Here is a 12,341-nt window from a genome sequence, read left to right as displayed (position 1 = left end):
TCTGCTCCACGCTCATTTGTTTAGCCCCGCCTTCATCTACCCAGACCACCAATAGGAAACGTGGCTTTACAAATCCCAAGATGACAGCCTATTGGTCCACACGTGTCATCAGGTATTGCCTGTAGAAAACAAGCATTTTTAAAGAAAGCATGTATTCCTGTTTGTGATGCTCTCTAAAGGAGTATCAACTTATCTTTACCTGTGCAGTACTGTATGGGAAATATAGCTCATCATCAACTTATTTGCTGTGATTCTCACTATATAAGTCGATCAGCAGTATAATGGATGAATAATGCAGTGTCACTAATTCTGCTCACTCATCCACAGATCTAATCAGATGTTCTGACTTCACTTGACCTACAGGATCCAAACTTTATGACCCACAGGTCAAGGGTCATAATTGCCAAGTACTGGATATTTAGCATGGGGAAGCGGAGCCAACGGGAAACCTTGAACATTGTTGACAAAATCATTTTAAGATGAAGTAAACGCAGACTACAAGAATACCATAGTTTATTGATCACACTGAAATGTACACAACATTGGGAGTCAGTAGTAGTCTTATAGTGTCAGAGCAGAAGCCAGTGCTGGACACAGTACAAAAATTTCAGAGGCTCTAAGACAACTGCTGACATAAATAGTGTGAGAGAGACTACAACTATGTAACAAAAAGTGTTATTTATTTGTCAAGTTTGGAGATGCAGCATTTTTCGAATTTTTCTTCACCAGCTCCTTTCAGGCACTTAAGCTTATTATCGTGACACATGCCGTACACACACCCACAAGTTCAGGATGTTAGATGTGCTGTGAGTTAAGGCAGCGAGGTGATGATCCTACATGACGGTCTTGCTTTCATATTGCACTGATTCAAGTACGTTTTATCAAGCTTTCTTTACACTACATTACTTGGAAATGTTGAGACATAAATACTTGGGACAGATAGTATAGCAGTGTGCAGAGTCAGTACCTTATGAACATTTTAAAACCAGAAGTGTTTGAGACACATGATTTAGTCAGTCATATTCAGAACAGTTGTTGTATATCATATCGTCATTAGTGTCATCTTTGTGCAGAGCTGACTAGAACTCCCAGGAGTCCATCCACTTGAGGCCAGCCATGCTGCTGCCCGGCTCATGTGCCAGAGGACCAGTCATGCCATAGGAGAGCGGATGGAACAGGTAGAAACTAGAAGACGGGAAGGATTACAGTGATTTTCACTAAATCAATGAAGTGACTTTAATCTGGATGATATGTTCTAATGAAATCTAGAAATCATAACAGTAAAGCAGCTTTCGAGAGCTGTCATTTTCAACATTCAGTTAGTGTAGCCACGTTGCACTGTTGTTACAAGAGCAGTTTGATGCTTGTATTAGCTTTTGTATTTGCAAAGAATCAGATGAGAAGATTGACACTGCTGTCATGTCAGTTCATTAAATATGAAGCTACAACAACAAGGAGACAGTCACATTAGCGAAGAAATAATCACTAAAACTCACTTATTAACATGTTGTGTTTTGTTTGTTATGGAACAAATGTGATATGTGTTTATTAGTGAGCTTTTTTGTACATTTGGACATAGTAAGGCTAGTTGTTTCCCCCTGCTTCCAGTCTTTGTGCTAAACCAAGCTAACTGCCTGCTTGCTTCATTCAGCTGCAAGCAAGAAAACAAAACATTGTATTTCCAAAGTATTTTCCAAAACTACACCGCTATCGCTAACACTCACTTCACCTTCACATCAACCCACAACAGAGAAAATCTATTGCATAAATACTCTCATTTGGCCTTTTGGAACTAACAAGAAAAAAACATAATCACAAGAAACCTCATTAAACGACACATATTGATATACTTTTATGATAGCATAATAATGGACGACAATAAAAATGTTCCGTCACAGCAATTACTCAGCTCACCTGTAAAGAACAGCTAACAGAAGCACCATCTGCCCGACTCTCTGCAGCCAATCAGAATAAGGTGGGCAGAGCAGCAAGTCTGTGCTTTTCAATAGGATGTCAAGTGTGATTCCTGTGAGAAAGAAACAGAATGGAAGTATATTAATTAACCTCATGCAGTCTTTTCCTCAAATCCATCTTTTCCTCTGCATGAAAATGTAAAGCCCTCTGCTCTGTACTATGGAGTGGAGTTGTGGACAACATGCCAATAAGGTTTGGTACCTGTTAGCATGCTGCTGAAGAGCATGGCAGGGAAGTAGTGGTGATAGTAGAGGACGCGGCCCATCACATAGAAAGGTGCATAGTGAAGCATCCAACCGAGCAGAAGCAGTCCTCCTCCTCCCATGAGCACATGACAGTGCTCTGAAGCACAAAGTGGAGTACAGATCATGTATTTGATTTTTAAATAATCTTTTTTTTTCTACTGCTGCAGCAATGGTGAGCCATGAAATCAAAAGAACTGCCACTATCAATAATCATACCCATTCTCTTTGGGCCCAGTGGGAAACCCCTTTGAAGGGCTATAGATGCCACTGCCACCATGATGAGATACAATCCCAGACAGGCCAGGTTCGTCCACCAGAGCACCTGAGACACATCATTTAATGCTGAAGGTTTTAATGTGACAAGGGCAGCAATGGGGAAAAATGAGACAAAGCTCAAGACTTACAGGGTTCCCCAGCAGGTAAACACGGTACTCTGTCTCATTCACTCCTGAAAACCTCAGTCCCTTCACAGAAATAAACCAAGAACGTCTATAGTTAAACATAGTGAAGCATTTAATAAAAAAAACTACTTAGAATTTTTACTTTATATTGTAAATCATTCAGTGCACCTGGTAGTTGAGAGGCCAGTGCCAGGGTTTGGAATTCATCTCATTGTCTTTGGGTTTCAAGCCACTGTTACCCTGAAAACACATGTTTTCGTTAATCTTTTTTCCCCCCATAGTTTCTGATAAAACGCCTTTTTTTAATTTTTTTTAACCACAGATGGATTTTCTTACTCTGATCATAACAATATGTGACTCCAGTAAGATCTCCAGAAAATGGGGCTTCAGCACAGACAGACTAATGTTGGGCACTGCCAAAACAAAGTTAAATGTAACATGGTTAGTCTGTGATCATTTTAAAAGTACGTACAAAAAATTTAAGAGCACAAGTGAGGAGTTTAATCGTACATTTTGGATTGATGTGATCTTCGATGTTCCACTGAGAGCTTGGAGTTTCCTTCAAGTAGGGGCTACAGGTCACCTCCACCTGTTCCCAGCCCCTGAATGGAAAACAAAAACTTGCAGTTTGCTTTTCATGACTGTCCACTCACACAAAGGAGTTAAGTTGGAGCAGAGGTGACGACTTTTACCACTTTGGAAGAGTCTTGCCGGAGGAGTAAAGCACGCAGCCGGTGGCTCGGTGCAGAAAGCGGACTTTGCTGCGCAGCACCTTCACCAGGTCGCCCCTCCGACCGCCACACACCTCCACCTGCCACAGGTCATTCGCGTCTCCTGTGCCATTCTGCAAACAGAAAACAGATTCCTTGGTGTTGAGCTACAAAGACAGAATTCTGCCATCTGCTGGTTCCCTAGTGGAACAGTTGTAAGGAATTCTGGCGTCTGGTTTGACTGATCTGAAGTTTTGAGTTGCACACTACACAATCTTGTATAATCATCTTAAATAAGTGAATTTCAATTTTCTTTGAACTTTCCTAACTTTCAAAACTCTTTAATTCTGATGATCTTATGACTTATTTGTGTTAATTGCTGCCTTGCACTTTGTAATCTGAATATTGAAAAGTAATCCATAAATAAAACAGTATTAATCATTTACAATCACAATCTGATATGTTACTCTTGAATATTTAAGCATCTTCAAGTGGCAACTTCAGTGTATGTGGCGTGCCTCAGTTTAGGTGAGCTGTACTCACGATGCCGTAGCCTGTAACCTGGAAGTGTTTCTTGGTCAGAGGGGCCTCCTGAAGGTGGCTGTGAAGGTTGCGAGTTGTTCTGACGGGATCACAAAAAAAAGAAAGTAAACAACATGATATAAAACAGAGGGATAATAATCCTCTATTATTTATATTAGCTGAGATTCAGATTCAGTATAACATTTCTTTGGTGTTACACATACTCTTTGTGCTCCAGCCGAATTATATCACCATGACGAACCAGGTCAGGGGTCCCAGATTGAGCTTAATTAGGATAAACAATAGGGAATAACAAACATAGGCTCATACATTACTTCATTATGACTTAGATGATTGTTATTTGCATTTGTAAACAGTAAATCGGCCTCATATCCTCACATTCATTACTATCCGGTCTGTGAACAAGCCACAAATTGTTGTAGTCCTTATGAAGATAAGATGTCACCTGTGCATAGAAACAGCAAAGAATACTGTTTATTTAGAATAAACAAAGTGACCACAGGTATTAACATATGTAATTGTGTTTGTGAATGTGTCACAGTTGAACCTGTAGCCTGACCTGCTGCTGCCTTGACCCCACTCCCTCTGGGTACAAATGCCAATGGGAGTGCAAGTAGCCTCCGGCAATACGGAGATTCTTCACAGTAATGGTGGAGCCATAAGCGAGGTCTGAATCACAAGAACCACAAGATATCACGAAGAGATGATCATTAATAGCACAAGCACTTTTTTAACATGCACCACACGCCAGCTGGTTATGGAACTGAGCATAAAAAGAAGAGTAAGCCTCAATAATAAAACACTGATGTGCGACTTTGTGGAGTGAAAGCTTCAGCCCATCTGGCCTACATCAATCAATACAAAAAGGAATTTGCACAGGAATTTGCATTTCTCTTTGACCTCAGTGTTTTAGTGAATCGTGTGGTCTAATTCACTCACATTCAGGCATGGACGCGTTGTGTAGGTTGTTCCCGATGAGACGGGACTGGAAGGCTGAGCTGAAGAAACCATCTCCCGGTCCACTGGTGAGAAAGAGGGGGAGAGAACAATCACGAGGATCCAAATAATGCGGTGGACGTCACCATGTAGGATTCCGTGAGCTGAGCAGTAACTACACTTTATCTGCAAGTTAACAGTCAGACTCACCTTTTGTTCAGCACAACAAAGTGGATGGCGAATATCGTAATGTAGAGGAAGAGCGGAAGCAGGATGAGCCCGACGACCCGAGCCAGTAAGTGCTTTGCGATGTCCACCTGGAGGAAGAGAAATAATTCAGAGGCGGGCCAAACTTCAGGCGCTACTATCAACATTGTCAGTTACCGGCACCTCATAAAAGTTTTCTGTTGTTTACCAGCAAGAGGCTAAGGTCTCCCAGAAGTCTCCAGAGGTCCCAGACTGTGTTCAGACCAACCAGGAAGATGACAAACAGACCCACAAACTTCACCCCTAGAGCCCCAGCCAGGTTTATACCAGTCAGTACCAGCCACAGCCACCAGGAGGCATTGAACGGCCTGAAAGCAGAAGCCAGCAGAGAACCATCAGAAGTATTTTCTGATTACCACCCATTAAACATCTTATCAGACTATATCGGTATTGCTTCAAGACTGTAATCACAAATGCGGCATAATGTCATCATAATTTATCTCTTGCAATCAGTTAATTAGGTCACACAATCTCCCGAAATAAAGACAGACGTCCACCACACAGAACAACACAGCCTTAAATCTTTTTTAAATCATTTTTATTTTTATTTTAAATCAGCAGTGTTCAGGTCAAATCATACAATGAAGATGTAGCATCTTTTTCAACTTGAGAATCTTTTAGATAAATGGTGATAAACGAACTGAAAATATCACAGTAGTCACCCACCCATTCGTTTGGCACTGACCAGCTACTAGTTTCGGCACCACACTGCATTGAACATGATAGAACAACTAGAATTAAACTTGCAGTGTCTCCTACCTGTGTTTCTGCTGGTTGAACTTGACCATGCTCAGCACCGCCGCCATGATGAAGAACATGAGTATTGGGTCTAACAGGATGTACTGGGAGATGGTGATGCAGCCAGTGTCTGTCAGGATGGTGACGTGAAGCACAAACTCATATTACTTCTACAACAGGATACATACATGCTGCTAGACCTTTGACCTCTAAGTATATTTTCTCAAGGTACAAGACACTTTCATCCAAATTCACGTGCCATTTCCTTCCCTTTTTCAAAAACAGTGGTCAGTGTATTCCAGCATTAACAGCATTAAGACGATTACTCACCGAATATGAGCAGAGTGGCGGTGATGAGAGCAGCAATGTGAGACCGGGACAACTCCAGCACTATGAGGTATGCAAAGATCGGCAGAAAGGAACCCAACACAGCACACAACTGTGGGACACATCAGAAAACATATTACATGTTGCCATTTTCAAACTCAAATGTATATAATCAAATTGCATTGTTAGTAGAAAAAGAGTGGCGTACCCCTCTCATCCCCCAGTAGTTGTGGTGGTCATATTTATCTCCAGGCTTAACGAAAGGAAAGGTCCCATCATAGCCACTCATGTAACCAGCGAGGCCAATCAGCATCTAGGAAAGAGTAAAGGAAGTTCATAATAAGGGAGAAGAATCCCCCCTACGCCGACACCAACAGGATTCATCCAACCACCATCTCACTTTTCCAAGAGGAGGATGCACGTCAAAGAAGAAGGTCCTGTTGATGTAGAAGCTTCCCATCTTTCCAAAGTGCGTCTCATCCCAGCTGAAACAAACACCAAAAAGAGTCATTGTGGTCAAAGAAGAAGAAGGAGAGCACATGTTCACAATCATGTGCATGTGCTTCCCGAGGACTCACCACACATGAGGGGGCTCTGTGATCTTGTGCAGGCGTGTGGAGAACGACAGCCCCGCCACCAGCATCAGCAGCGGCACTCCTCCGCCCGGAGGAGCGTGGCTCGACCTCCCTCTGGAGGAGAACTGAGCAGACGTCCCATTGGAGGACTGGGTGTCACCTCCGGACGACCCCCGACCGGACGGCGTGAGGAGGGTCTGCTCCGAGGCGGGGAAGGGTTTCCTGTTCCTCAGTGTCGATGTGTCCCCCGTTTTGCTCCACTGTGCAACGCATTCCTCTCGTGCCATGAGGAAGTAAAAGCTGTGGTAAAACGACCGCCGGCCTCCCTTCCACGCCAAGTAAAATCATATGCGTGTAGCAACCGAATGGGCGATGTCTAGGTGATGTGAACCTGTGCTAACAAGTTAGCACATTTAGCGTAAACATGAATACGAGTTAAAACCTTCCCAGCACAGCAGAGTACCAGACACTACATTAGTGACATTATCACTGAGGACATTTTCACCCATAACTCGCTCAACCAAGCTTCTTGCTTTCTAACCCAACATCCCGGTCCTGAATTGAAACCAGCGGCGACGTGCTAACCTCTGTCGCCTCAAATCGATGTTTTATCACTCCGACATTTACATTAGCAAGTCCACAGAACCTGTAAGGAGCGAGGGGGATTCTGGGAAGTGTATTCCACGTTGTCGTTCGTGTGTGAATGGCTTATTGCGAGGTAAACACCATTTCCCAGAATCCTTCTGGAAAAGCCTCCTCGTCCTCCGGTTAGCCAATCGGAAAACAGCCGTGTAAAAACAACAGGAAAGCGGAGTATGTGATTGCGCTGTTCGATTTGTCCACTAGATGGAGACGTGGTGTAATAAATCACTTTTTGGGGATTTTCCTTTTTTTGCGTGCAATGTGCTATTTTTTGTCAATATCAACGGATATTTCTGTTCCCCAGTTCTGTTTATTAATATGTCATTTCTCTGCTAATTGATGGATCTGCTTCCCTGCATCTCAGAAATATGATACCCTATATTCCAATAAATTTATTTGGCAGTGGTTTGTAGAAGATTTTATATTCAAAAGAAATTATGATTTTAACACATTAGGATACACTTGAGGTGAAATTAGCTCCACCTAGACCAACATTGAAATGGTGCTTTCATGGTTTTGTATCAAGATATTTAAATTGTCCCATAACACTAGTATTTAAAATCCTTAACTATAGGTAATTTTGCACTTTTACTTAAAAAATTCAACTGAATGTTTTTTTTTTAATATATAGTGTTAAAGGTAAGTAAAGGATCTGAATACTTCTTCCACCACTGACTACATCACAGTGACACGCTGTTCAAACCTAATCAAGAGCAACACTGCTTGGTGTATAAACCACATCTAGTGCCTTTATTATCATTAGTAGTCATGGAATACTCCATACTGTAAATAACACATTTGACAGTAAACTGGTGTGTGCGGTGTGGAGAACAGTGTTGGCTGCCAAGTAAATCGTCAACGAGACAGATGTTTTTTATGTTTTTTATTTCGATGACTGATAGAAATTACAGTCAAGAGGTAAACAAAATGAATGAGCATTATATTTCCAATGAACACAGATTTACAACAAGATATTTATCTCAAGTTATTTGTGGGTTTGAAAGTCTATAAATATTTAAACTTTTTTCCTACATGTTAGATTTATGGTCCGGTTCATGTTATGGTTTGAACAGCAAAGTAAAGTACAGTCTTTGTACAACTGTAGGTTTGTAGATGATAAATGCAGGTTAAGGGCGTTAGACATCAACTTTTTGTCATCTTCCAAAGTTAGAATATTATACTGCTGCTGAGCTTTCGGTCCTTTTAGACGAATAATGCCATAATTTTCTTAAACCTGAATATAAAAGACAAAAAGGTGTTATAGGGAATTCAGAAAGCAAATGAGTCGGCTGATACTGTCTATGATACATTCATGACCAAAGGATCGAACAGACACTTACAGAAATTATGTTCACAATTACTACTATTTAGCCATTAAGATGGTGCTTGCATTTCCGAAAAGCGCTGTCTTCGTAATGAACTTGAAGAGACAAAACGTCTGCGATTAGAACAGTGCTGCCACTTCCAAAAAATATATATATTTCATGGTCTGCTCCACAGGGCAGGGTATACACACAGTTCCTCTGGTACAGTGTCAGCCACTCTCCTCATACATAAAAAGAGATGCTTAAAAAACAAAAACATTTTTACAGACATTTATAAATCTACAAAGCTATAATGCCAGATTTTTTTCTTACACTTTATGCTTTACGTCAAACAAAATATTGGTTGTGCTATAATGCATTAAGAGAATATGTCACAAAAATAATACATAGTACTAGATCTGTACAAAATAAACCAAACCTCTCCAACGAAGCCTTTGTCTTTACATGCAATCAGAGATGCACACACGGTCTGATGTGAGATATGGGATCCGGTTGTGTTGCACCTGAATGAAAAAAATCCTTTTTTGCCCGTCTGACTCTAGTGCATTAAGCCAATCTTATAGTTTAAGCAGTGATATTTGTCGATAATTTCAACTAACGTACCTTCTTTAAGCTTCAGTTTAGTTGGGGTATAACGTAGCCTGGAATTAAACGCACGGTGCATTGTTTTATGTGTAAAACAGGTTAATACTGTTAAAAAGCAACCAAGTCCATGTTATTATACTTCATTGCTTGTACTAAGATTACGAAACTAGTGTCAAACAGGGGAATGGGGGGGTTATTGCACCTTTTTAAAAACATTACATAGATCATCATATACATCTATCATCTTTCTTAGTTCACGTTAAGGCTGAGGCTTTGAATGTGAAAGTTTGGCGGTGCTGACTTCTCACTTCTTGGTCCAGAGATTCTTTAACTTCAGCTTGTCGGTCATCTTGAAGTACAGCAAGGAAGGAAGGCTGAGGGAGAAGTTGTTTCTTTGAATTTGTGACGTTTGACAACCTTGGCATCCATTCAGTCCAAGGCCAGAGCTGATTACAATGACTTAGTGAGACAATATTGCTAAGAGGTTTGACAGTGATGCACAAGCTGTTTTATGACAAAAGATAAATATTTCCTCCCCACGTTGTCTCTGAATCGATGGGTGAGACGAATAAAACTAAGAGGAAACCGAGTGTGCCCTCTGACATAGGTTGCTTTCTTACTTTGCAGAGGCCAGTCATGTAGATGAAATAAATAATACAAAAAAAAAAAGAAGTGACAGAAAATAATGCGGAAAATATATCTGTATATCAAATTGCCTGGGGTTACTGAATAAGAAAAAATCAGTCCACAAAATCCCTTTAAGGCAAATGGATATCTGGTGAATATTAAATCCCATGTAATACATTCACTGCACTGTATTCCTGGTCCTCTTGAATGTGTATCAGAGGGATACAGATGTGTTTTGTGCTGAATGCAATTGTGTGTGTGTGTGTGTGTGTGTGTGTGTGTGTGTGTGTGTGTGTGTGTGTGTGTGTGTGTGTGTGCGCTTTTGTGTGTTTGAATCTGAACGTGGGGAAACGAGTTTGGACGTTTCAGCGTCACTGTTGGAGGTTTAGTGCCAGGCCCTTGGGGGGAAAAGGGCAGAGGGGGTGTTTCAGGTGATCTTCGAGCAAGCAGGAGAAGCCAGCGCTCCAACAGTCACTGTCTCAGTTTCCTGTCTCCCTGAGCCCAGACTCCGGGATTGTCGGGATGCATTTGTGCGGTTGGGCAGATGCCACGAACCCCGGCAAGCAGGTGCACTTGTACGACCCCTCTGTGTTGGTGCACTGCCCGTTCTCACACAGATGCACCTTGTCGCTGATGACCTCGCACTCGTTTATGTCTGCAGGACAGAGAGACACGAGGAGTTACAGTCACAGCTGACCACATCACATCCAATGTGGGAATTTTTCAAGTACATTGAATTCCAGTTCAAAAGTTTAATATTAGCGTTTGAAACCGGAGTTGGCAAAACAACCTCGCCTGAAAGTTCATTTAGTATCTCTTCTGCAGCGCTCTACCATCTCTCGTGACCTTCATTAGCGGAGAAAAAAATGAAGAAGAAAAAAATGTGGGAGAAAACTTCTTAAAGTGCTCAGGAAAAAAAGAAAAGAAAATCAACCATCTACAGAAAATTAATATGTAAACATTTTAATAATCAATTCAGCCATTTTTTTGAAGCAGAAATGTCCACGATTCTCTGGTTTCAGCTTCTCGGATATGAGGACTGTTTGTCTTTGTATCACGCGACACGTAACTGAATATTTTGGGGGTTTTGGACTGTTGTTTGGCTAATACAATATATTTGATTTGGGTGAACAATTCATTGAGAAAATAATCATGAGCTGCACCCCTATAAGATTCCATGAAAACTGGGAAAACTCCATATGCCGACAAAGATCATCTGATACAATCAAGATACGGAAAAGCTACAAAACGTTCAGTGTTGGATTTGTACGGTTTTGCATAACATCTCGTCTCCTGTATCGTTAATCAAACATGCCGTCATGTTGCGTGTGAGAATCTGAACTTTACCTTGCAGCCATCTTGAGCACTAGACTGTTCAGAATGATGGTAAAATTAACAATGCGCTGGATTATGTTTCCTTTTGGCCATGAAGAGATTTTTTTTCTTTCCCTTTTTCTGCATGGGAGGTCTGATTGTCATTTCATAGCAGTCAATCTCAACGGACCCCTTCCTCTGTTTATGTCATGTCCTGCTGGGGAAAAAGTTAGCGGTGATATTTATAAGAGGAGGCATGGCACGGGCTGCGCAGCTCCCACATGTTTCCACCGTGTCGGTATTCAATCACTTTCCTTGGGAGAGTGGCCTTGGAGCTGATAAGCTTGCATGCAGTTGGGAATATTGCACCCGTAGCATTTCATTGAAACAAGACAGTCTCACTTTCTTACAAAGCAAACAAAGTACACTTAAAAGATATAATATCTCATGTAACACGCCGAGTGGCTGAGATTCAAGGCCTCCTTGCTCTTGGCAGAGTGTGACCTGGGAATATCAGACCAAAGGCTAACACACAATGGTTTTGAGGAGTACACTGCTTTCATTAGTTTCCCATAAAACATAACTTAATGCAGGGTTGTCAAATTCAGAGCTTCTCCTTGAGCTTGATGATATGCTACACGAGCAGTTACCTCACTGAAATGAATCCAAGTCCTGGCTCCAACGGGCTCGGATCTCAAGAGTTCACCGCGGTTTGATTTCAAGATGCCGCAGCGCATTTCAAAACAAGATGAAAGGGATTGATTCTCTATTGATCTTAGGGGATACAGTTGTAACAGGAGCACGGAGTCTTTTCGTGGGTGGTCTGCTGAGAAAAGAAAGGACCCACCTATACAGGCCATCTTGTTCAGGTCGAGCTCGTATCCGTCGAAGCAGTCGCAGGTGTAGCCTTCTCGCACGCGAACGCAGCGGCCGTTTTCACACCCATTCAGGATCCCGCATTCCTCTGCCCGCAGACCCTCGAAGCCATCGTAGCGCTCTGATTGGACACAGAAATATGTAAGAAGAAAACTCTTGACTCATTTGCTACCTTCTACAAGGAGGTCAGAGGTCATTGTAAGCTGAGATAGAGCTTTCACACTGACGCTGTTTTCACTTTGTCGTGTGATTCATG

The 12,341-nt window shown here is 41.7% G+C and overlaps 2 protein-coding genes across 2 annotated transcripts in view; both read right to left on the bottom strand.

The window, feature by feature from the left end:
* Nucleotides 1-496: 496 nt before the first annotated feature.
* pomt2 (protein-O-mannosyltransferase 2) lies at nt 497-7,371 on the bottom strand. The gene is made up of 21 exons (XM_035610977.1): nt 6,720-7,371; nt 6,542-6,626; nt 6,350-6,454; nt 6,145-6,253; nt 5,836-5,944; nt 5,225-5,384; nt 5,020-5,126; nt 4,813-4,895; nt 4,433-4,542; nt 4,252-4,318; nt 4,077-4,137; nt 3,874-3,952; nt 3,313-3,464; nt 3,131-3,222; nt 2,957-3,033; nt 2,789-2,860; nt 2,624-2,683; nt 2,436-2,541; nt 2,176-2,316; nt 1,915-2,026; nt 497-1,185 (listed from the first exon to the last, which is right to left on the bottom strand). The coding sequence occupies exons 1-21, from the start codon at nt 7,001-7,003 to the stop codon at nt 1,080-1,082; spliced, it is 2,277 nt and encodes a 758-aa protein (XP_035466870.1). The 5' UTR covers nt 7,004-7,371; the 3' UTR covers nt 497-1,079.
* Nucleotides 7,372-8,226: 855 nt separating this feature from the next.
* Nucleotides 8,227-12,341, bottom strand: part of LOC118286276 (latent-transforming growth factor beta-binding protein 2-like) — a 79,766-nt gene continuing 75,651 nt past the window's right edge. The window contains exons 40-41 of the mRNA XM_035610592.2: nt 12,057-12,206; nt 8,227-10,550 (exon numbers count right to left, since the gene is read on the bottom strand). Coding sequence (XP_035466485.2) covers nt 10,375-10,550; nt 12,057-12,206 — 326 coding nt within the window. The 3' untranslated portion in view covers nt 8,227-10,374. The remainder of the gene's footprint in view (nt 10,551-12,056; nt 12,207-12,341) is intronic.

Source organism: Scophthalmus maximus, chromosome 15, assembly GCF_022379125.1.
Source record: "Scophthalmus maximus strain ysfricsl-2021 chromosome 15, ASM2237912v1, whole genome shotgun sequence".
Taxonomy (NCBI): domain Eukaryota; kingdom Metazoa; phylum Chordata; class Actinopteri; order Pleuronectiformes; family Scophthalmidae; genus Scophthalmus; species Scophthalmus maximus.
This window is presented reverse-complemented; position numbering and strand designations above follow the sequence as displayed.